The sequence below is a fragment of the Anthonomus grandis genome, chromosome 10 (assembly GCF_022605725.1).
Source record: "Anthonomus grandis grandis chromosome 10, icAntGran1.3, whole genome shotgun sequence".
Lineage (NCBI taxonomy): Eukaryota > Metazoa > Arthropoda > Insecta > Coleoptera > Curculionidae > Anthonomus > Anthonomus grandis.
In genome coordinates this window covers 4,161,992-4,186,739 of record NC_065555.1, presented here as the reverse complement: position 1 = coordinate 4,186,739, position 24,748 = coordinate 4,161,992, and the positions used below count along the sequence as shown (strand labels likewise).

General features: G+C 31.7%; 1 protein-coding gene and 2 long non-coding RNA genes across 8 annotated transcripts in view; 1 reads left to right on the top strand and 2 right to left on the bottom strand.

Annotated features, from left to right (window-relative positions):
* Nucleotides 1–24,748, top strand: part of LOC126740912 (acetylcholine receptor subunit alpha-like) — a 141,706-nt gene that overhangs the window by 70,103 nt on the left and 46,855 nt on the right. For all 6 annotated transcript variants that reach the window (XM_050447100.1, XM_050447101.1, XM_050447099.1 and 3 more), the window contains 2 exons: nt 5,955–6,070; nt 6,127–6,295. In XM_050447100.1, the coding sequence (XP_050303057.1) occupies nt 5,955–6,070; nt 6,127–6,295 (285 nt within the window). The remainder of the gene's footprint in view (nt 1–5,954; nt 6,071–6,126; nt 6,296–24,748) is intronic.
* Nucleotides 5,848–6,923, bottom strand: LOC126740917 (uncharacterized). Its single transcript, XR_007662058.1, has 2 exons — nt 6,164–6,923; nt 5,848–6,060 (listed from the first exon to the last, which is right to left on the bottom strand). It is a non-coding gene; the product is annotated as an uncharacterized LOC126740917 (long non-coding RNA).
* On the bottom strand, nt 16,077–17,654 carry LOC126740916 (uncharacterized). The gene is made up of 4 exons (XR_007662056.1): nt 16,794–17,654; nt 16,657–16,738; nt 16,517–16,600; nt 16,077–16,461 (listed from the first exon to the last, which is right to left on the bottom strand). It is a non-coding gene; the product is annotated as an uncharacterized LOC126740916 (long non-coding RNA).

The following is a 24,748-nucleotide window of genomic DNA, read 5'->3' as shown; positions in this document are numbered from 1 at the left end:
GTATATCCAGTAAGTTAGTAGAGATATTGAGTTGTCATCCTTAAAAAAATCCTCAAATTGCGACCATAACAACGGTATTTGTTTTGCTTTTTAAACGACTTATATCGAGTTTAAAATCATTTTTTTCATAATTTTTTTAATTGTGCCGACATAACAAAATTAGTAAAGAGGAATTTTATGCGTTGAGAAAATGCATCTAAAGTTTTGCATTTGTTGAATAAACTATCAATTTTCATAAGCGCCGCTTCGACATCGCGCGCGACTCCTGACCTGGCAATCGCCGTTGCTGGTATTCCGTTGCTAACATTACTCCGGTTGGATCATCAACATAGATGGTCACTTAATGTATGGGCTGGTATCATTGGGACAAATCTTCTTGGACCATATTTCTTTGATGGGCCAGTGAACGGTCAGAAGCTTCTACATTTTTTGCAAAATGAATTCGAAGAAGAGCTGGATGATTTGCCGTTACAAACAGTAAGACGAATGTGGCTACAATTAGATGGAGCGCCTCCTCATTTTAGCCGTGTTGTGAGGGCCCATCTAAATGTCTATTTTCGAAATAAATGGATTGGCAGGAGAGGACCAGTTGCTTGGCCGGCCAGATCTCCTGACCTCACCTAGAGAAATGTTACAGAAAGTAAGCAGTTCTTTTGTTAAACGAATTCGTTTGTGTGATCAACATCAGGGTGGACATGTAGAACATTATTTATAGTTTAATGTATATACCTTTTTGGTTTAGTCATTTGTTGTTGTTATTGTTCACAATTTTAATTTTTTTTTATTTAAGGAATATTTTTTGTTGATTTTTCGATTAGTTTTATTATTTGGTAAATTTTAAACAACATTTCTTTTCTGTACATTTTGGTATCATTAAATTTGTTGTAATTTAATAAAATGCCAAATTTAAAAATGCTTTTCAATCCGTTTCGTTGACTATTTTTAAACTTTAAGGTTTAATAAATCGTTTTTTCAAACGTCTTTAAACGTTTAGCAAAATCTTTATCTCATAATTCCTGCATAATCTGTAGGTACCTATATAAAAACATTGTGATTCTGTTAACAGTGGATTTTTGAATTATCTAACTGTGCTTGCCAATAAACAGTAAAGTTACCTCAATTGCATCCAAACAGTTGAAACATTGCGAACACCCTGTAGAATATTATCAAATTCTCATAGGACCATATAGTAAGTGTAAGTATGCACTAACAACCTACAAAAGATTTGGCTTGTAGGATCCCAAATGAGTGAATTATTTTTGTTTTTGTGGAGACGTGCAAACGTCGATTTTTTTGATAAAATATTAAATATCTCACAAACGGGTAAGTTTTGGTATAGACGATGCTTCGTATGCAGAATTTTTAAAGCAATAAAATATAAGGTGTTCCATTTAAATTAAAAAAGTTGTGTATCATATCACATTTATGAATCACCCTGTATATCCAAAAATATTTTTATGTTATGCACCTTAGACAGTAGAGTAACTTTATATAAATTTGTATCACTGTATAAGCACCGTCTATAGATTACAACAAGTCAGACCACTCGAGCGGCCCTGAAATCGATTGCCCCACCCCCCGTTCCTCACCTCGCCCTGCATCGGCTGGGTAGAACCCAGGTTTAGTTTTCGCAACTCGCAAGTACGTTAACTTGTGTGCATCCGTTTCGCGAGAGAGTTTTTGCTTGTAGCGTTTTAAACAATAATTTGATTACATACTACTTGTATAAATATAATTACCCAATAATAAAGTAGTATGTATTTCATCCCTATATGTTAAATATTTTGTTCTGTATTTTGTGTTTTACATAAAAGCATTACAATCTTAAAAAATAGTTTATTATTTATTTTCTCCCCCTAATGTCACTGGAATAGTTTTAGCCGATTTTACAACCTATTATCCCAAACCAACACACCCCACTTCTTTTTGTCGGCCACCAATGTCGGCGTTTTTAAGACCCGGTAAATTTTGATATTTTAACATATTTTATATAAACTCCTGGACAAAATTATCGCACCACTTGATTTTTAGAGATTTTTTTTTAATAAAGATAAAAAAATAAGCAAACTTATAAGCATTGTTAACTATGCATTATTAATTAACAAAAACAATTATATTCTATTTAACAAAACGAGATTTAAGTAACTAAATTCAATACAAGGAAAAGCATCGATTTTCACTAACTTCAATTTTGATACAAAAATAAAACAATAGACCCATAATGAATTCTTAATAACGTGTATTGCCACCTCTAGCTGCAATGACCGCTTGAAGTCTTCGCAGCATTCCTCGTATCAATTTATGAAAACTTTGCTGCGGATGTATTCTCACTCCTCACGAGCAGCATGTTCCATGATAAAGCATAAACATAGTTTTTGTCCAGTTCTGCTTTTTATACGAGAAAAGATATTATAACTGTTTTAACTGATGACAAAATAATTAGTGGTGCGATAATTTTGTCCAGGAGTTTATTTAAAACCATTTTTTACTTTTTCATGTCATTTATTGGAAAAACAATAATAATCCCATCTTAAGCAGTTAAAAAACAATGGTTTTAATTTTCCAATGCAGCTAAGAAAATTTTCAAATTAATCGTTGGGTAGTTGATATATTTTTGGACTATTTTAATTCAGGTCATATTTCAGTACCAAATTTCCAAGCAATAAAAAAGGGAGATATATTTTAGGAATTTTCTAAAATAAGTTGAACAAAAAACACGAAAAAAAAATCAGTCGAGAAACAAGAGGATAGTTTTAAATAATAATATTAAAAAAATATATTTGTTTTATTTTTTACTTTTTGTCCAAGAAAAGTTATTGTCAAAAATTGCCTTGACTGTCTGAAAGAAATGGAAAGAAACGCTATGTAGTGTTGTTTGGACTGCCTAAAATTATGATTATAAACTACTTCATAAACTAATGCTTGCAATAACTTAAATTGCTTGCAATAATTAAGAAATGACTTTTTAACTATCTAAAGTAAAAACCAACAAAAATTCAGGCAGGAATAATTTCTTACTTTATCCAAGCAATTGCATCAATTTTATCTAAGAAATAAAGTGATTTTTATAAATTGACCAGACTGCTTGAAAGAAATAAAAATTTCACCAAAAATTTACTTTAAACTGCCTCAAGACTATTTTTCCTATGTGACTTTTTTAAAATCGAATTTGCAAGAAAACTGACTTCAAGTGCCTAAAATAAAAACAAATCAGGTAAGTCAAAGTAATTTTTCATTTTTTCTAGGCAATTGCAGTGGTTTTTTCCATGAGAAAAATTATTTAAAAAGTTACCTTGGCTACCTGAAAAACTAAAAAATTAGTGCCTGGAAAAAAAATTACACTGAACTAAAAATTACGTTTCTTTACTTCTGACCGTAATTTTCAATAAAAAATAGCTTCTACTGCCTGAGATTAAATTTATTTTCTTTAAAGCCATTACACTCTGAACATGTTTTTTTCCTTCCAAATTGCTCAGTTTTAAACTCAATTGTGCAAAAACAAACTTGAACCTCAATTGCCTGAAATAAATAAAAGTGGCACGTATTTCAAAGTCATTTCTTACTTTTTCCAGGCAATCGAAGCAGTTTTATCTTCAAAAAAAAAAGAGATTTTCAAAAACTGCCTTGGTAGTCTAAAAGAGACATGAAATTCCACTAAATTGCCTGAAAATAGCTTCAAGTGCCTGGAAAAAAATTTAAATTATCACTCTTATGAGATCCTATATGAAAAAATGACTTTAAGTGCCTTTAAGAAAAAAAAATTAAAAAAGACTGTTTTTTTCCCTCGAGATATATTTTTTTAAGTAAATTTTACAAGAAAAAACTCACTTCAAATGCCTGGAATTAAAAAAAAGTTTCGGGTAGGTCAAAATATTTTTTTTATTTTTTCCAGGCAATTGCACCAATTATAACTGTTTTAACTGATATTTATTTTTATTTAAATTTTCTTGACAAAATAATTAGTGGTGCGATAATTTTGTCCAGGAGTTTATATTTACTAGGTATATCCACAAATGAATACAAAGTATATAATTTACAAAACTACTTATTTAGCGCTTATTATGATAATTGTTTGTTATTCTTTTGCGCTTTTGTATTTTTAAAACGACTTAATTTAAAAATTAAAATAACCCATGCCGTATTAAAATTATTTTATATTTTTTAGTGCGTTTAAATGTGTTTTTTAATTGTTTATTTATTTTAACTTTAGATTTATTTTTTGAATATTTATCTCTAAAATTTCAACAAATATTAAGCAAAAACTTGTATTTTTTGAGAAGACTCCTAAAAATGTAGCAAATTTAAACAATTCAATAAGTAAGGTTTTTTCAAATTCACTTTTTATATATTATATTTGACTTAAAAGGCAGTCATTTTGAATCCGCCATATTAAACGCTTCCAATTTATTTAAAAGTTCAAATTCATTGAACTGATCAAAACTTCTAGATACACAAATTTTAGAAAAGGGAAACTCAAAAACATTTTAAAAACTGTCCTTGTTATCGAAAGCCAAGCACCTACAAAATTTGAAAACAATCTGACAAGTAGAAGTTATAGTTTAAATAGAATTCTTAGATTTGTTATATACATACATACAAACATTGCTACATAAAGGCAAAGAAGTGAAGCTAATATAAAAAATGTGTAAAAACGTTAATAATTAAGAAACACTGTCATATAAACACATTCTATTCCAGTCCTATAAAAAAAGTTCTTATTTTATGACTTAAAATACTTCTTATGAATACTCCTCGTATAAAAATAATCAGCGCGCCTCAGAATTTGCTTTAATCGATATTTTCGATAAACCCTGGTAAACATAACGATAACCTGGTCAATTTTGCTTTAACACGGGCGGGATAGGAAGTGCTCTGACTTGTAATCTATAGACGGTGGTATAAGGAGCTATCGTCCGTTATCGCACTAATGGGACACCCTGTATAATTCAAATAATACACTTTTTCTTATTAAAATATTCAAAGAATAATGTTTTTTTTAAAGAATTTTGAAAATCGTCTTAGCCATAATATCAAAAACAAACTAATAATTTTTCGTTCGATTTTTTAAGAGCCTTTAATCGAAATTAAATTATTTTAAATTGAATAAAAAAAAATAGAAAATTAATGTTATTTTGGTTTTTTTACATTATTGTGTTGTGTATTCTTTAACCCTTTTTTCATGCAATGTAGGTTTAAAAAATAAATTCAATTTTTTCTTTGTTTTTATTATTCATCTATTGCAATATTCCATAAAAGAAACCGTTAAAAAAATGCAATTATATTTTTGTTTACTCATTTTAATAAAGAAATTCTTAAACAAAAATGACTCTTTTTCTGTCGATTTTCCCTACTGTTATTTTCTTTAAATGTGCATGAATTAGTCTACAATTTAATAAAAAAAAGAAAAATTTACAATAAAAAAATATAAAACTTCCAACAGTATTTTTTTTCAATAATAATCCATAGAATAAAAAAAAAATTAATATTCCATTTGCTTTTCATGCAATTTTTATTTGAATGACATCCTTTTGTCAAATGTTATTTACATCATCATCATCATCATCCACATCATAACTAAATAAATAAATAAACAAAAATTAGTACATAAAACTTTTCCAAGTTTGTGTACGTCTCGCAACACCCTCCCAAGAATTCGAATTTTTTTTTTAATGTACATCAAAACACATAACCAATCTGTTAAACCACCCTGTAAATATATGTAAAAACTGTACATAGGCTACCCAATTTTTTTTCTATATACAGGGTGACTTTTTTATGCTAAATAAAGATTATTATTATTAATATCAGTTCAGAGAACCTCTCTAGAAAAAAAACTCACCCAGTATGTACATAATTATATATATAAATAAATTTATATTGTGACTGCTATATGATAAATTTAGACAACTCGCAATAGATTTATATATAAAATAAATAAATAATTTAAATTTTAGGTCGATCTGCGTCACATGGACGAAAAAGCGGGCAGCAACATCGTGGACGTCGGGGTGGACCTATCGGAGTTTTACATGTCAGTCGAATGGGATATTTTGGAAGTACCTGCCGTAAGGTAAACAGATTCAGTATATAAGAGAGAGCCTTTCTAATTAATTAATTTCTTTCCAGAAACGAGAAGTTCTACACGTGCTGCGACGAACCTTACCTGGACATCACGTTCAACATAACCATGCGAAGGAAAACCCTCTTTTACACCGTCAACATCATCATTCCGTGCATGGGCATCTCTTTTCTAACCGTGCTTACCTTCTACTTACCCTCGGACAGTGGTGAGAAGGTAAGTCGAGGTAGTCCCCAATTCCAAAAAAAAAAACGGGAGGATCTTTGACTAAATCCCTCAGTAGTAAATCGGCGTTGGCCACCCTTTTAGGCCCATCCATCATCCCCCGGGGTCCTAAGGGATGACACGCTATATAAATACTTAATCACCAAAAAGAGAGAGAGAGAGGGGCAAAGTTTCCTTTCCTGGATGTCCTTAGGGTTCAAATCACACGTGACGACAAAGGAAGAAAAAAAATTAATGGCATTGCACAGTGTCTCTCTTCCACACGTCCGAGGAATATAAATCGTTTATATCTGGACGTTTGACCGATTTAGTTAGGATTTTTTTCGGGATAAATTGGGATGTTTCACTTTTCCCGGTTGCACTGTTTGGGAGCTACAAAAGCGGACGCAGCTGGGTTGATTATTAGTTGATTTTAATGAAAGTTAGGTTAGAAGAAGCATTTTTAAATTCTTAATCTAAAAGGTAATTAGGCGATTTTTGAGTTAACGCACGTTTAATATATTCTGGAGTGAATAAGGAAGTTTACTGGCATCCTGGACAAAAACGGCCATAACTCGGTTAATTATTAACCGATTTTAATGAAAATTAGCTTAAATTAAACCATTTTTAATTCTTAATCAAAAAGATAATTACAAAAATTTTCGTAAATTTACCCATTTACATGTTAAATTATTTCTATAGAAAGTGAGGTAATTGCGCTGAATACTTGGACAAAAACGGTCATAACTCGGTTAATTATTAACCGATTTTAATGAAAGTTACCTTAAATTAAACTATTTTTAATTCTTAAGCAAAAAGATAATTATAAACATTTTCGTAAATTGATCCTTTTACATGTTAAATTATTTCTATAGAAAATGAGGTAACTGCACTGACCACCTGGACAAAAACGACCATAACTCAGTTAATTATTAACCGATTTTAATGAAAGTTGCCTTAAATTAAACTATTTTTAATTTTTAAGTAAAAAGGTAATTACAAACATTTTCGTAAATTTACCCATTTACATGTTAAATTATTTCTATAGAAAGTGAGGTAATTGCGCTGAATAATTGGAAAAAAACGGTTATAACTCGGTTAATTATTAACCGATTTTAATGAAAATTAGCTTAAATGAAACCATTTTTAATTTTTAAGTAAAAAGTTAATTACACAAATTTTCGTAAATTTACCCATTTACATGTTAAATTATTTCTATAGAAAGTGAGGTAATTGCGCTGAATACTTGGACAAAAACGGTCATAACTCGATTAATTATTAACCGATTTTAATGAAAGTTACCTTAAATTAAACTATTTTTAATTCTTAAGCAAAAAGATAATTACAAACATTTTCGTAAATTGACCCATTTACTTGTTAAATTATTTCTATAGAAAATGAGGTAACTGCACTGACCACCTGGACAAAAACGGCCATAACTCGGTTAATTATTAACCGATTTTAATGAAAATTAACTTAAAATAAACCATTTTTAATTCTTAAGCAAAAAGGTAATTACAAACATTTTCGTAAATTTACCCATTTACATGTTAAGTTATTTCTATAGAAATTGAGGTTACTGCACTGACCACCTGGACAAAAACGGTCATAACTCGGTTAATTATTAACCGATTTTAATGAAAATTGCCTTAAATTAAACAATTTTTAATTCTTAAGCAAAAAGGTAATTACAAACATTTTCGTAAATTTACCCATTTACATGTTAAATTATTTCTTTAGAAAATGAGGTTACTGCACTGACCACCTGAACAAAAACGACCATAGCTCGGTTAATTATTAACCGATTTTAATAAAAATTAGCTTAAATTAAACCATTTTTAATTCTTAAGCAAAAAGATAATTACAAAAATTGTCGTAAATTTACTCATTTACGTGTTAAATTATTTCAATAGAAAATGAGGTAACTGCACTGACCACCTGGACAAAAACGGTCATAACTCGGTTAATTATTAACCGATTTTAATGAAAGTTGCCTTAAATTAAACTATTCTTAATTCTTAAGCAAAAAGATACTTACAAAAATTTTCGTAAATTTACCCATTTACATGTTAAATTATTTCTATAGAAAGTGAGGTAATTGCACTGACCACCTGGACAAAAACGGTTTATAACTCGGTTAATTATTAACCGATTTTAATGAAAGTTGCCTTAAATTAAACTATTTTTAATTCTTAAGCAAAAAGATAATTAGAAAAATTTTCGTAAATTTACCCATTTATATGTTAAATTATTTCTATAGAAAATGAGGTTACTTCACTCACCACCTGGACAAAAACGGTCATAACTCGGTTAATTATTAACCGATTTTAATGAAAATTAGTTTAAATTAAACAATTTTTAATTCTTAATCAAAAAGATAATTACAAAAATTTTCGTAAATTTACGCATTTACATGTTAAATAATTTCTATAGAAAATGAGGTTACTGCACTGATCACCTGGACAAAAACGGTCATAATTCGGTTAATTATTAAACGATTTTAATGAAAGTTACCTTAAATTAAACCATTTTTAATTCTTAATCAAAAAGGTAATTAAAAACATTTTCGTAAATTTACCCATTTACATGTTAAATTATTTCTATAGAAAGTGAGGTAATTGCACTGACCACCTGAAAAAAAACCATCATAACTCCGTTAATTATTAACCGATTTTAATGAAAGTTGCCTTAAATTAAACCATTTTTAATTCTTAAGCAAAAAGATAATTACAAAAGTGTTCGTAAATTTACCCATTTACATGTTAAATTATTTCTATAGAAAATGAGGTTGTTGCACTGATCACCTGGACAAAAACGGTCATAACTCGGTTAATTATTAACCGATTTTAATGAAAATTAGCTTAAATTAAACTATTTTTAATTCTTAAGCAAAAAGGTAATTGCAAACATTTTCGTAAATTTACCCATTTACATGTTAAATTATTTCTATAGAAAATGAGAAAATTGCATTGACAACCTAGACAAAAACGGTCATAACTCGGTTAATTATTCACCGATTTTAATAAAAGTTGGTTTAAATTAAACTATTTTTAATTCTTAAACAAAAAGGTAATTACAAAAATGTTCGTAAATTTACCCATTTACATGTTAAATTATTTCTATAGAAAATGAGGTTACTGCACTGATCACCTGGACAAAAACGGTCATAACTCAGTTAATTCTTACCCGATTTTAATGAAAGTTAGAGTAAAAGAAGCATTTTTTAATTCATAATCTGAAAGGTAATAAGTCAATTTTTTGTTAAATTAACCGTTTTTGAGTTAACACACGTTTAATTATATATGTAGTAAATGAGGAAATTGCACTGGCAACCAGGACAAAAACGATCATAACTCGGTTAATTATTAACCGATTTTAATGAAAATTAGGGTAAAAGAAGCATTTTCTAATTCTTAATCTGAAAGGCAATTACGCGATTTTTTGTTAAATTAAACATTTTTAAATTAACACACGTTTAATTATTTATGTAGTAAATGAGGAAATTGCACTGGCAACCAGGACAAAAATACCCATAACTCGGTGAATTTTTAACCGATTTTAATAAAAATTAAATTAAATTAAACCATTTTTAATTCTTAAGCAAAAAGATAATTACAAAAATGTTCGTAAATTTACCCATTTATATGTTAAATTATTTCTATAGAAAATGAGGTTATTGCACTGACCACCTGGACAAAAACCATCATAACTCGGTTAATTATTAACCGATTTTAATGAAAGTTGCCTTAAATTAAACTATTCTTAATTCTTAAGCAAAAAGATACTTACAAAAATTTTCGTAAATTTACCCATTTACATGTTAAATTATTTCTATAGAAAGTGAGGTAATTGCACTGACCACCTGGACAAAAACGGTTTATAACTCGGTTAATTATTAACCGATTTTAATGAAAGTTGCCTTAAATTAAACTATTTTTAATTCTTAAGCAAAAAGATAATTAGAAAAATTTTCGTAAATTTACCCATTTATATGTTAAATTATTTCTATAGAAAATGAGGTTACTTCACTCACCACCTGGACAAAAACGGTCATAACTCGGTTAATTATTAACCGATTTTAATGAAAATTAGTTTAAATTAAACAATTTTTAATTCTTAATCAAAAAGATAATTACAAAAATTTTCGTAAATTTACGCATTTACATGTTAAATAATTTCTATAGAAAATGAGGTTACTGCACTGATCACCTGGACAAAAACGGTCATAATTCGGTTAATTATTAAACGATTTTAATGAAAGTTACCTTAAATTAAACCATTTTTAATTCTTAATCAAAAAGGTAATTAAAAACATTTTCGTAAATTTACCCATTTACATGTTAAATTATTTCTATAGAAAGTGAGGTAATTGCACTGACCACCTGAAAAAAAACCATCATAACTCCGTTAATTATTAACCGATTTTAATGAAAGTTGCCTTAAATTAAACCATTTTTAATTCTTAAGCAAAAAGATAATTACAAAAGTGTTCGTAAATTTACCCATTTACATGTTAAATTATTTCTATAGAAAATGAGGTTGTTGCACTGATCACCTGGACAAAAACGGTCATAACTCGGTTAATTATTAACCGATTTTAATGAAAATTAGCTTAAATTAAACTATTTTTAATTCTTAAGCAAAAAGGTAATTGCAAACATTTTCGTAAATTTACCCATTTACATGTTAAATTATTTCTATAGAAAATGAGAAAATTGCATTGACAACCTAGACAAAAACGGTCATAACTCGGTTAATTATTCACCGATTTTAATAAAAGTTGGTTTAAATTAAACTATTTTTAATTCTTAAACAAAAAGGTAATTACAAAAATGTTCGTAAATTTACCCATTTACATGTTAAATTATTTCTATAGAAAATGAGGTTACTGCACTGATCACCTGGACAAAAACGGTCATAACTCAGTTAATTCTTACCCGATTTTAATGAAAGTTAGAGTAAAAGAAGCATTTTTTAATTCATAATCTGAAAGGTAATAAGTCAATTTTTTGTTAAATTAACCGTTTTTGAGTTAACACACGTTTAATTATATATGTAGTAAATGAGGAAATTGCACTGGCAACCAGGACAAAAACGATCATAACTCGGTTAATTATTAACCGATTTTAATGAAAATTAGGGTAAAAGAAGCATTTTCTAATTCTTAATCTGAAAGGCAATTACGCGATTTTTTGTTAAATTAAACATTTTTAAATTAACACACGTTTAATTATTTATGTAGTAAATGAGGAAATTGCACTGGCAACCAGGACAAAAATACCCATAACTCGGTGAATTTTTAACCGATTTTAATAAAAATTAAATTAAATTAAACCATTTTTAATTCTTAAGCAAAAAGATAATTACAAAAATGTTCGTAAATTTACCCATTTATATGTTAAATTATTTCTATAGAAAATGAGGTTATTGCACTGACCACCTGGACAAAAACCATCATAACTCGGTTAATTATTAACCGATTTTAATGAAAGTTGCCTTAAATTAAACTATTTTTAATTCTTAAGCAAAAAGATAATTACAAACATTTTCGTAAATTTACCCATTTACTTGTTAAATTATTTCTTTAGAAAATGAGGTTACTTCACTCATTACCTGGACAAAAACGGTCATAACTCGGTTAATTATTAACCGATTTTAATGAAAGTTGCGTTAAATTAAACCATATTTAATTCTTTAGCAAAAAGATAATTACAAAAATTGTAGTAAATTTACCCATTTACATGTTAAATTATTTCTAAAGAAAGTGTATTTAATAGTAAAAATGGTGGAACAACACCGGCAATTGAAGCACATTAAAGTCACCCTAGCTGCCCCCTATTTGACAGCAGACAGACCAAATTCTTAAGCTAACTTTACACAATAACACTTCCGATTAATAAGTCGTAACAGAGAATCTGGATCATGGAAATCGCCTTGTACTTTATCCAGTTTCTCCGTCTTAATCGCATTAACGACGCATATACACATGGTGGGGCCCCCCCAGTCTTCAATCTCAATGTAGAACCGAACGTCGGGACGTGAAAGGGGAAAGTTTTCCGAAGCGACGTAATTGCGAGATAACCTCAATTACGTGAGTGGAACGAATAATTCGCTAACGAAATCAAACGGTAATCAAGGGAAATTTGTGGACTCGAACCGCATTTCCGGCCCGATACCGTGTGCTCTCACGCCGTTCGCGTTTGTCTTAGATAAGGGACTGTTCTGTTTGAGGTTATGTCAGTTATAGTAACTAACTGGCATAACCTCAAAAATTAATAAGTTGGTTTTGGTTTGTGGTTTTAATGACTACGAGGCAGCATCTGCCAGCACGATTTGGAGATTCGGGAAAATGTCATTGATCACATGTCATTTTTTTTGAACGTTAACCAAACTTGTGTGTCAGTGTAAATAAAAAAGAATTTATTAATCCTGGATAAGGATAATGGGAAATTGTTATCAAATGATTGCATTATCATCGGTCCTTGATACCTGTGCAAAGTTTCAAGTTAATCAGACTTTTAGAAACCAGTGACAATTAACCTCAAACATTCCGTTACATACATGCATCATAGATACAACCCGAGCTAATGAAAGCGTGTTAAAAATTGAAAATGTGAAAATTTGTGAACTTTTTCTTAGATAAGGAACTTGGAACATTAAAAACCATGTTCTAAGATATAGTTCAGTTCAGAGATCTATTAGAATCTTTGATGTACCGCAAATAGTCCGTGTGCCGGTGTTGCTTGTATTGTCACATGACATGCATCTTTAAACCGCAAAATTTTATGTGGAAAGAGTCATAAAGTATTATTCTAAGCGATATTTAATCATTTCATTAAATAAATAAATGTTTTAAGCATTTTTTTAAAGAATTTATACATTTGATTCGTAAAATGTGACTGCATGTGCCCACGTACTATTTTGTTAAACGCCTGACCTTAGTCACAGCCACTCAAGCGTGAAAAGGTGCACAGGTCCGGCCTTAAAATTTATTTGTATTTAAAACTTTATTATTCGGGATTTTTGGGTTTAGTTCTATTAAGTTAGAAATTCAGGATAGTTGATAGCAAGATAATATTTAATATAAATATAAGATTTAAGTACATTAAATGAGTTTAACCAAAAATTTTAATTTCATAAGTTTAGTTTTTAGCGCCATCAGTCCCTTATAACAAGTCAAGTCTCTTTGCTTTGCAATATGTCAAGTTGGAATAATGTATTGACTACTGTTAACCCACTGCATAGCTTTCATCAAATAGTATTAAACAATTTTAACACTGCTTTTCCTGTTGTCAATATTAAGAAACGAAATAGAAAACCTTGATATACTAAGGGTTTACGAGTATTTGGGAAAAATATGCGCTTCCTTTTTTACATTAGGAAATACGCTATGAACAATGCAACATTTTTAAATTATTATAACAGATACCGCAAGATTTACAGAAACTCAATCAGAATGGCTAAGTGGACCTACTTTTAAAGGAGGATAAATAATTCCTCCAACAGAGCAAAAGAGTCTTGGAAGATTTTAAATGAGCTTAGGGGTAAAAATAATGTCTTGGTTATTCCAAGTACCTTAGATTCCAATGTCCTCAATTCCTTCTACTGTGATATTGCTAGTAACCTTGCAGCCAATCTCTCACAAAAAATAGATCCCAGGAGCTATCTCAGCAATGTGGTAGTAGCCGAATCTTTCTTTTTTGCCCCCACAAGTGTAGAAGAGCTTAAACAGTTAATGGTTAATATTAAGAATAAGAGTTCATCAGGTTGGGATGGGCTTTCTCTTAAAATATTTTCTGTTTTACCTCTTGTTGCTTTGCAAGTCCTGGCCGAGTCAATTAACTTTTCATTTATGTCTGGAGTTTTCCCAGAGTGAGGAATGATTGTTCCTCTTTACAGGGGTGGCGATCGCGACTGTCCTTCTAACTTTAGACCTATAGCGTTATTGCCTACTTTAGCCAAGATAGTGGAACGGCTCGTTAAGGTGAGGATGGTTTCATTTTCAAATAGATTTGGCCTATTGAGTCTTCAGCAGTTTGACTTTCGTGAGTCTGTGAGCACAAATGATGCTATATTTAGCTTTCTAGAGCACCTATACAACCGACTGAATGTTGGTGAAGTTGCAGCAGCGGTATTCTGTGACTTGTCCAAGGCATTTGACTGCATGAGTCACAGAGTGCTGCTGATGAAACTGGAGCTCTATGGTTTCAGGGGAACTGCCCTTGAGTGGTTTCGTTCCTACTTATCAAATCGTGTCCAGGCTGTCAAATTTAATGGTGGTATGTCTAAGGAACTTAATATAAATGTGGGTGTTCCGCAAGGATCAGTACTTGGTCTTTTAATTTTTCACATTTATGTGAACGATCTGCCACAACTGCAGGTAACTGGTGTGCCGATGATACCACCATCCTCTGGCACGACTCTGATGTTTCTCAAATGGAGGCCAATATACGTGCAGATTTGTCAAAAATAAAAGACTGGTGTGATGCAAATTTTTTGACATTTAATGTTTCCAAAACAAATATCCTTAAATGTAATACAAATGATATATGTTTAAATAATGAAGCCATCAACATGCCACCGTTCAGTAAGTTTTTGGGTCTTTCCATAGACAAGTTCCTTAAATTTGAAGACCATATTGTGAATGTATGTAGAACAGTCTCATCAGGCTGCTACGCCCTAAGGGTTATTGCCACCAGTCTTAATTTCTCCATCGCCAGATCTGCATACTTCGCGATTATCGAGTCGCACCTTCGATATGGAATTTGCTTTTGGGATTCATGTTCAAATTCACTTTTTAGTTCAGTGTTTGTACTCCAGAAAGGAGCCATTAGATATCTATGTGGGGCCAAGCCTCGTGATTCATGTCGCCCGCTTTTTGTAAGTCATAATATTTTAACCCTGTGTTGTATTTTTATTTTGGAAACAATTTTTAGAAAATATAAACAGGAACTCCACTTAGGAAGCCACTATAATACGCGACAAAACTATTTGTTGAGGCTACCCATTCCTCATTTTGAACTTGTCCGTAGCTCTATCATATATGGAGGTAGAAAGCTGTTTAATAAACTTCCACTAGAAATAAGACAACTTAAGACTGAAAAAAGCCTACGTACAAGGAAGAAAATATTTCTTGCTAGTAAAGCGTACTAAACTATGTTGCACCCAAACTATGATGATTTTTTAATGATTAGCATTTAAGTATTTTTCAAAGTTTTACTATATAATTTTATTTTATTTTAAATTAGTTTCTCGTTTTTATTCCTTTAATGTACAGTCTATTGGCTTTGTCTACAACTTCTATGTTTATATTAACAATAAAGCATTTTTGAGTTTAATGAGAGAGTAGGTGACAAATTACTTAGGCCCATTTATTCTGTGGATTAAGGCATTAAATAGTTACTTTTTGACACAAAAGTGTAAAATGTTTTGGTTTGTCTTCAAATTTTATATATTTCCTTTTTTTGGGAATTGAGATTTATTTTTACATGGTGGTGATTATTAATGGGGATTGCGGCTGCCATATTCAATGTCCTTTATTATAGTTTTTTTTAATTAATACATATTATGATATATTATTATAATAATATACTCATGAAAACCCCCCATCTCTATATTTAGTACCAACTTCTTTTGATAAAAAGTAATTATGTAATCAGAAAATTGGAAGTATATTTTTTAAAATAAACTTTTACATTAAAAATCATCTGGCTGTCTATACTTTATGCCTTTAAAAGACACAAGTTTTACTTCTAAAAAAAAAACACACTTTACATCCTGAACGTATTTATTAATTTGTTTGCCTCGTATTTAGTTATTATGCATATTAGGAGAGATTAGATAAAAATTAACAAAAATAAATGCTTATACTAAAAACTAAAAATCTTATACAAAACACTACATTTTAAGTATACTGGATCCTAAAACTACAGTGAGGATACTAAATACTTTTATAAATTTAACCACTCTTTTGAATCTGGCCCAAAAAGTTAATACAAATTTTGTAAATTCTGTTTTTTTGCCATTGTTCTTTAGAAGTTTCTTCCATTAAGAAAGGAAACAGTTTCTCTGTTGCCGCCATGGATTCCAACTTCATTTCGCACATCAGCATATGGATTCTAAAGCATTACATTATATATACTTTATTGGGTCGCTGAAGGACAAACAGGGGCAGTAAGCTGAAAAAAACAAAACTTTAAACTTGTTTAATTAATAAAAATAGGATTTTCTTACTATGGCAAAAAAGGGACTTTTTTCCAGAGAATGGAGGAAGAAGCAGTCTTCATTGTGTTGCTGAAGGACAACAGGGGCAGTAAGCTGTAAAAAACAAAATTTTAGATTTGTTTTCTTATTAAAAACAGTGTTTTTCTTACCATAGCAAAAAAGGGTTTTTCCCAGAGAATGGTGGAAGAAGCAGTCTTTATTGTATCACTGAAGGACAACAGGGCCAGTAAGCTGTAAAAAACAAAATTTTAAACTTGTTTTATTAATAAAAACATGGTTTTCTTACTATGGCAAAAAAGGGACTTTTTTCCCAGAGAATGGAAATCATACATCAATCATAAATGTATCATATCATGTTTCGGCTAAATAATATATGGATCTTTCTTCCTCCCAAATTTTTTTAATTTTCCTCAAATATTCTATACACCACCTGACCCACTGAGCTCCATTACAGCAGCTCTTTTGTTAACCATCTTAAGCTTAAATCCAAGTTTTATCAGGTATCTCTGCAAGGGTTGAGACTGAGAAATGTTTGTCCCTTGCCGATAAGGTGTCTCTATGGTCAGAACCTCATTGTTTTTGTATTTAGAATACACACCTTTCCTTAGCAATTTGGCAATATCCATGTCAAGTCCCTTTGATTGTCCTGCATCTTTCCTTTTTATTCTGTCTTTAATCCTTTTTTTTACAGGCATATTTTACTATAGGGAACTTCTGTTAAAAACGCTATTTTTTGCAAAGCACTACAATCATTTGTGAACTGAGTATCATTCCTTAGATTGTTATAGATATTTAGATAAATTTGTTCTTTTAAAACTGCTTGATTTCTTCTGTAGCTTCTACTTCCCTTGCTTCTTTTTGCTTCCTCAATACTAGAAAATGAACTATCAGAACTATGTAAGTCTAAATCACTGCCCAGATAACTCTTATTGTTTTTATCACAAATGTTATTGTCTTTCTTGTACACCCACGGTCTCCATAAGCCCGCACAAACACTTTCCTCTATAGATATATATAATTTAAGGAACTATTTTCAGGTTATGTGACGCATCAAAGGTTGACGTGCTGAGAGCTGAAATGAAGGATATTTAATAGGGTTATGACGTGTTGTTTTTCCCATGTAATTGTGCCAAAAAAAGAAAACAGAATTTCCAAATGATCCAGACAGGAACAAACGGTAAAATATACATTTGCCCCCTCCCCCCAAAAAAAAAGAACGTAAAATTATTATTCCATTTAACCCTCGACGGTCGTTAAATGGAGCCTCTCGTATGACACGGCATAATGGGGCCCCACTTTATACGATTTTTAAATGTTAAATTCAGAACTTTATCGAGGGTCTAAATAATTAATTCTATTTGAAAAAGTGCATCGCGTCCCTTTAAATTATGCATTGCAATGAACGAAGCTTTTTATCTCCCTCTTACTTATGTTATAATATCCCTTCATTGCCCGCAATATTTTATGCGTAATTTAAGGGTGTCTTTTTTTTTAAAGCGTGCCTCAGGGTTGTAAATTACATCACATTTGACATTAACGACCCTCTTTAACGGTAACGTCGGATTAGGGCAGATAAAGGGAGGATTTTTGGACAAAATTAAACAAAAAAAATTGAGATAATAATTTCGAATCGCGCGCCATCATTCACAGTGACGTCACGCCCTTAGGACAAATCAAACGGCTCAAGGCTCACGTGATTAGCCTCGCACTGTAAACACCGGGGATTGAACTGTCTATGATGTTTTGTCATCATGGCCGACCTGATATAAAGAGAAACAGAGCATAATAATATACACTATAAAAAAAGAGATAATATACTCAGTGACGTCACGCCCTTATGACAGATCATACGGCTCAAGGCTCGCTTGACTGATTGACTTTCCACTAGACTTGTATATCATTTATTTAAACATGAAACGATTCAAACTACATATTATCCGTGAAACTGAAACGATCCCAAATCCGTTTTACCGAATTCGACATACGCTAGACACGGTTTCCCTCCCTTCCCGATTTCCATTGTTCCTTCCGTTATCCGGTGTTGTAACGATAATTTGAAACTTGACGGCCAGTTACGGAGAAGTTTCACCGATCTATCACCCACCGTCCGGAAAGACTTTAACTCCCGCGTGTCTGGTTTATTAATATTATCGCTATTTTGTGGGGAATTAACGTGAGAGTGACAGAGACAGAGCGTGACATTTATCTACCTTATTACGCCTTACTGATTATAACTGTTGGCAACGTCGCACCATTGAAAACGTCCTGATAACGCGTCATATTTAGTAAGTTTTTGCGATGTTGCCAACGCGCTCAAACTCTAAATTGATTTTCTTTTTTTATTAAAAGATTTTATGGAAAAAACAACATGAGGAGCATCTTCTTAAATATCGTTTGGCAACGTTGCATTTTATTTGACAAGTATGACGTCCAATGTTGTTTGGTAACCAGTGGCGTGACAAAATAATTTGAGAAAATTTTAGAAATTAAGTGACGTTGCCAACGTGCCTAAAATTATTAAAGGTTTAATGACGTGTTGTATTATTTGCTGCTTTTAGGAATATTTTTGTGCTTAAAAGTCGTTATTATTTTTTTGAAATTAAATTTAATTAACATGCTAAAAAAATTAAAGGCGACGTTGCCAATATACTCAAAATGTCCAAGATTTTGCTGAATTTTTATCTAAGCTGTCTATGATTGAATAATGTCAGTTGGAAAAAATGAGGGTTTAAAATGAGTACCATGTCGATTCTGATTTTTATGAAAATTTTGAATTTTTGGAAAATTGGCTTCCTGGAATAAAAATCCAAATTCACTATTGGATTAGTTGGAAAAAAGCAGCTGGAAAAGAGTACCATGTCGATGGGATTATTTTGATTTTTACCAAAATTTTCAATTTTTGGAAAATTGGCTGCTTAAAATGAAATTCCAATTTCACCATTGGATTAGTTGGAAAAAAGTAACTGAAAAAGAGTACCATGTCGATGGGTTCATTTTGATTTTTACCAAAATTTTCAATTTTTGGAAAATTGGCTGCTTAAAATGAAATTCCAATTTCACCATTGGATTAGTTGGAAAAAAGTAACTGAAAAAGAGTACCATGTCGATGGGATTATTTTGATTTTTACCAAAATTTTGAATTTTTGGAAAATCGGCTGCCTGGAATAAAAATCCAATTTCACCATTGTATTAGTTGGAAAAAACTAGCTGAAAAAAAGTACCATGTCGATGGGATTTTTTTAATTTTTACCAAAATTTTGAATTTTTAGAAAATCGGCTGCCTGGAATAAAAATCCAATTTTACCATTAAATTAGTTGGAAAAAATCAGCTGAAAAAGAGTACCATGTCAATGGGATTATTTTGAGTTTTACCAAAAGTTTGAATTTTTGAAAAATCGGCTGCCTGGAATAAAAATCCAATTTCACCATTGGATTAGTTGGAAAAAACTAGCTGAAGAAAAGTACCATGTCGATGGGATTATTTTGATTTTTACCAAAATTTTCAATTTTTCAAAAATCGGCTGCCTGGAATAAAAATCCAATTTCACCATTGGATTAGTTGGAAAAAACTAGCTGAAAAAAAGTACCATGTCGATGGGATTATTTTGATTTTTACCAAAATTTTGAATTTTTGGAAATTCGGCTGCCTGGAATAAAAATCCAATTTTACCATTGGATTAGTTGGAAAAAATCAGCTGAAAAAGAGTACCATGTCAATGGGATTATTTTGAGTTTTACCAAAAGTTTGAATTTTTGGAAAATCGGCTGCCTGGAATAAAAATCCAATTTCACCATTGGATTAGTTGGAAAAAACTAGCTGAAAAAAAGTACCATGTCGATGGGATTATTTTGATTTTTACCAAAATTTTCAATTTTTCAAAAATCGGCTGCCTGGAATAAAAATCCAATTTCACCATTAGATTAGCTGGAAAAAACTAGCTGAAAAAAAGTACCATGTCGATGGGATTATTTTGATTTTTACCAAAATTTTGAATTTTTGGAAAATCGGCTGCCTGAAATAAAAATCCAATTTCACCATTGGATTAGTTGGAAAAAATCAGCTGAAAAAGAGTACCATGTCAAAGGGATTATTTTGAGTTTTACCAAAATTTTGAATTTTTGGAAAATCGGCTGCCTGAAATCAAAATCCAATTTTACCATTGAATTATTTGGAAAAAAGTAGCTGAAAAAGAGTACCATGTCGACGGGTTTATTTAGATTTTTTCCAAAATTTTGAATTTTTGAAAAATTGGCTCTCTGGAATAAAAATGCGATTTCTCCATTGGATTAGTTGGAAGAAATAAGCTGAAAAAGAGCACCATGTCAATGGGATTATTTTGAGTTTTACCAAAAGTTTGAATTTTTGGAAAATCGGCTGCCTGGAATAAAAATCCGATTTCACCATTGGATTAGTTGGAAAAAAGCAGCTAAAAAAGAATACCATGTCGATGGGTTTATTTTGATTTTTATCAAAATTTTGAATTTTTGAAAAATCGGCTGCCTGGAATAAAAATCCAATTTCACCATTGGATTAGTTGGAAAAAAGTAGCTGAAAAAGAGTACCATGTCGATGGGATTATTTTGATTTTTGGCAACGTTGCCAACGCACCTTATATTTGTATGTGAACTTCATCTAAAATGTCTATAATTTGCCTATAATTTGAATTAATAAAAGACCGAGGCAATATGAAGTACTAAAAAAAAAAGCAACACTTGACAACGTCGCAAAAATCGTTCCACACAATAAAACTTTTAATCGATTGACACACATTAAAGTTGCGCATTTATTTAGAAATGGTTGGCAACGTCGACTTTTGACAAAAACTCACTTGACGAAAGAGTCAAGTCATTTACCGTAAAAAACCTAATGCGACGTTGCCAACACTTTTAAAGTTTTAATAATATCAACGACTTTATTGCAACGTTGCCAACATGCCTAAAATTTCAAAGACTTTTTCTATCTTTACCATTGTTTTAAGAGTATAAACCCGTGTTCTACCCTCCTCAATTTTTTCCCTAAATTCAAAATTCCCTACGTTATTGTCATCACCCTACTCTCAAGCGAAAGCGAGGACAGAAATCGACCTTCGGCCATTATGCCGCGGATAGAAGCGAGAGGAGGCATTCAGGCCGTGTAATCAGCAAAATCTATTATTTATAGAGGGTCTTTCATCGGCCGGAGATGGGTTGGAAGTCCCGGGGGAATAACTATTAACGCCATTACAGTCTCCCTGTTTATAAACTTTCCGTTGAATATTTATTGAACCTATGCATACATATTTATATACGAATTACGTGCGATTCAGATCCAACGTTGCCGTTGGTTCTTTGTTGTTGCAACCCGGGGCACCTCAATTTAGTTAACGGTAAATAGGGAAAGTTGCACGGTGCTTTATACCCCATTTAAGACTCGACTTTAATTAGGCCTTAATGTGTCTTTCGTCACACCCGCTGGACTTAAATGTGGAGATAAAAAAAAAACTTTTTTTCTCTCTCTCTCTCTCTCTAACAGTTTTATTAGGGTCACGCCTGAGACGTTTTTACGACGTGATTTTGTTTATTCCCTAGCCTAGGGGTCTTATAAACGTTATATTTATTCATGCTTATATAGGATTTTCATTGAGTTATATTGGGAAAAGAAGATTTTCTTAGGGGTCCTGAATATTAATCCCAAACCGTTTTGTGACTTTTCAAACAGAAACGAAATCCCGAAAACATTTGCTAATGGAACCATTAAAAAGGGAATGGGGGCCATTACGCAACAAAAGCCCTTTCTGGGTGGTTTTTGCCACTGACAGTTTCCGTTTCAATGGGGCCGAAGCTAAAATAATGGGGAGCCATCGGGGGGTAAAGAAATGGGGTAAACTTCTGTACTACTTTTGTGTTTTTTTCTTTGGTCTAAATGGATTTTTTCAAGGGAGTATGATTGGTCCCGATTATGTTGGTCAAAGAGGGTGTTTTGGAGAATTGACTGATGAAGGATTAGCTGGAAAAATATTGCTAAAAATGAATATTTTGTCGATGGTATTAGTTTAATTTTTGCTAAAATTTTGTTGCAAAATTAAGTGCTTGAAATAGAAATCAGGTTTTAGCATTAGACTAGTTAGAAAAAAGTAGATGAAGAAGAGCATCATGTATAAAATGATACTTCCCGTCTCTAGTTGGTTTCACTACTTAAGAGCAGTAAAATTTCAAGATGATTCAAGGCGTACCTAGACTATGAGATGCGGTAGAATCCGAAAAAGTGCACTTTTTACCCACTTTTAGACCTTTAAACCCCCCTGAGACCCATGCATCCTTGACGATCGCGATGAAATGATGCTTCACATCTCTAGTGGGTTTAATTATTTACGGAAAGTGAAATTTTAGGATGATTGAAGGCGTGCCTGGACCATGAGGTGCCGTAGAAACCGAGAGAATGCCCTTTTTACCCACTTTTAGACCTCTAAACCCATCTGAGATCCATGAATCTTTGACGATCGCTATAAAATTATGCTTCACGCCTCTAGTAGGTTCGATCACTAAAGAACAGTGAAATTTTCAGATGATTTAAGGTGTGCTTCTACTATGAAATGCGGTAGAAAACGAGAAAATACACTTTTTAACGACTTTTTGACTTTAAACCCATCTGAGATCCATGAATCTTTGACGATCTCTATGAAATGATAATTCACGTCTCTAGTGGGTTCGACCATTTAAGAAAAGTAAAGTTCCAAGATGATTCAAGGCGTACCTAGACTATGAGATGCGATACAATCCGAAAAAGTGCAATTTTTAACAACTATTTGATCTTTAAACCCATCTGAGACCCATGAATCCTTGACGATCGTTATAAAATGATACTTCACGTCTCTAGTGGGTTCGACCACTTAAGAAAAGTGGAATTTCAAGATGATTCAAGGCGTGCCTAGACCATGAGATGCGGTAGAAACTAAAAAAAATGCCTTTTTACCCACTTTTTGACCTTTAAACCCATCTGACACCCATGAATCCTTGACGATCTTTATGAAATAATGCTTCACGTCTCTAGTTGGTTTAACTACTTAAGAAAAGTAAAATTTCAAGATGATTCAAGGTGTGCTTGGACCATGAGATACGGTAGAAACCGAAAAAATGCACTTTTTAACCACTTTTTGGCCTTTAAACCCATCTGACACCCATGAATCCTTGACGATCTTTATGAAATAATGCTTCACATCTCTAGTAGGTTCAATTACTTAAGAAAAGTGAAATTTCAAGATGATTCAAGGCGTGCCTAGACCATGGGCTGCGGTAGAATCCAAAAAAATGCATTTTTTGACTTTAAACCCATCTGAGATCCATGAATCTTTGACGATCTCTATGAAATGATACTTCACGTCTCTAGTGGGTTCGACCACTTAAGAAAAGTGGAATTTTAATATGATTCAAGGTGTGCTTGGACCATGAAATGCGGTAGAAACCGAAAAAATGCACTTTTGACCTTTAAACCCATCTGAGACCCATGAACCCTTGAGGGTCGCAATGAAATGATGCTTCACGTCTCTAGTAGGTTCAACTACTTAAGAAAAGTGGAATTTCAAGATGATTCAAGGTGTGCTTGGACCATGAGATACGGTAGAAACCGAAAAATGCACTTTTTAGCGACTTTTTGACGTTTAAACCTATTTGCGATCAATGAATCATTGATGATCGCTATAAAATAATTCGTTACGTCTCTAGTATGTTCAACCACTTAAGAAAAGTAAAATTTTAAGATAATTCAAGGTGTGCTTGGACCAGTAGATACGGTAGAAACCGAAAAAATGCACTTTTTAACGACTTTTTGACCTTTAAGCCCATCTGAGATACATGAATCCTTGAAGATCCCTATCAAATAATACTTTACGTCTCTAGTAGGTTCAATTACTTAAGAAAAGTGAAATTTCAAGATGATTAAAGGTGTGCCTGAACCATGAGATGCGGTAGAAACCGAAGAAATGAACTTTTTACTTACTTTTGGCCTTTAAACCCATCTGAGACCCATGAACCCTTGACGATCCCTATGAAATGATGCTTTACGTCTCTAGTAGGTTCAACCACTTAAGAAAAGTAAAATTTCAAGATGATTCAAGGCGTACCTAGACTATGAGATGCGGTAGAAACCAAAAAAGTGCACTTTTTACCCACTTTTTGACCTTTAAACCCATCTGAGATCCATGAATCCTTAACGATCCTTATAAAATGATGCTTTACGTCTCTACTGGGTTTAATTACTTAATA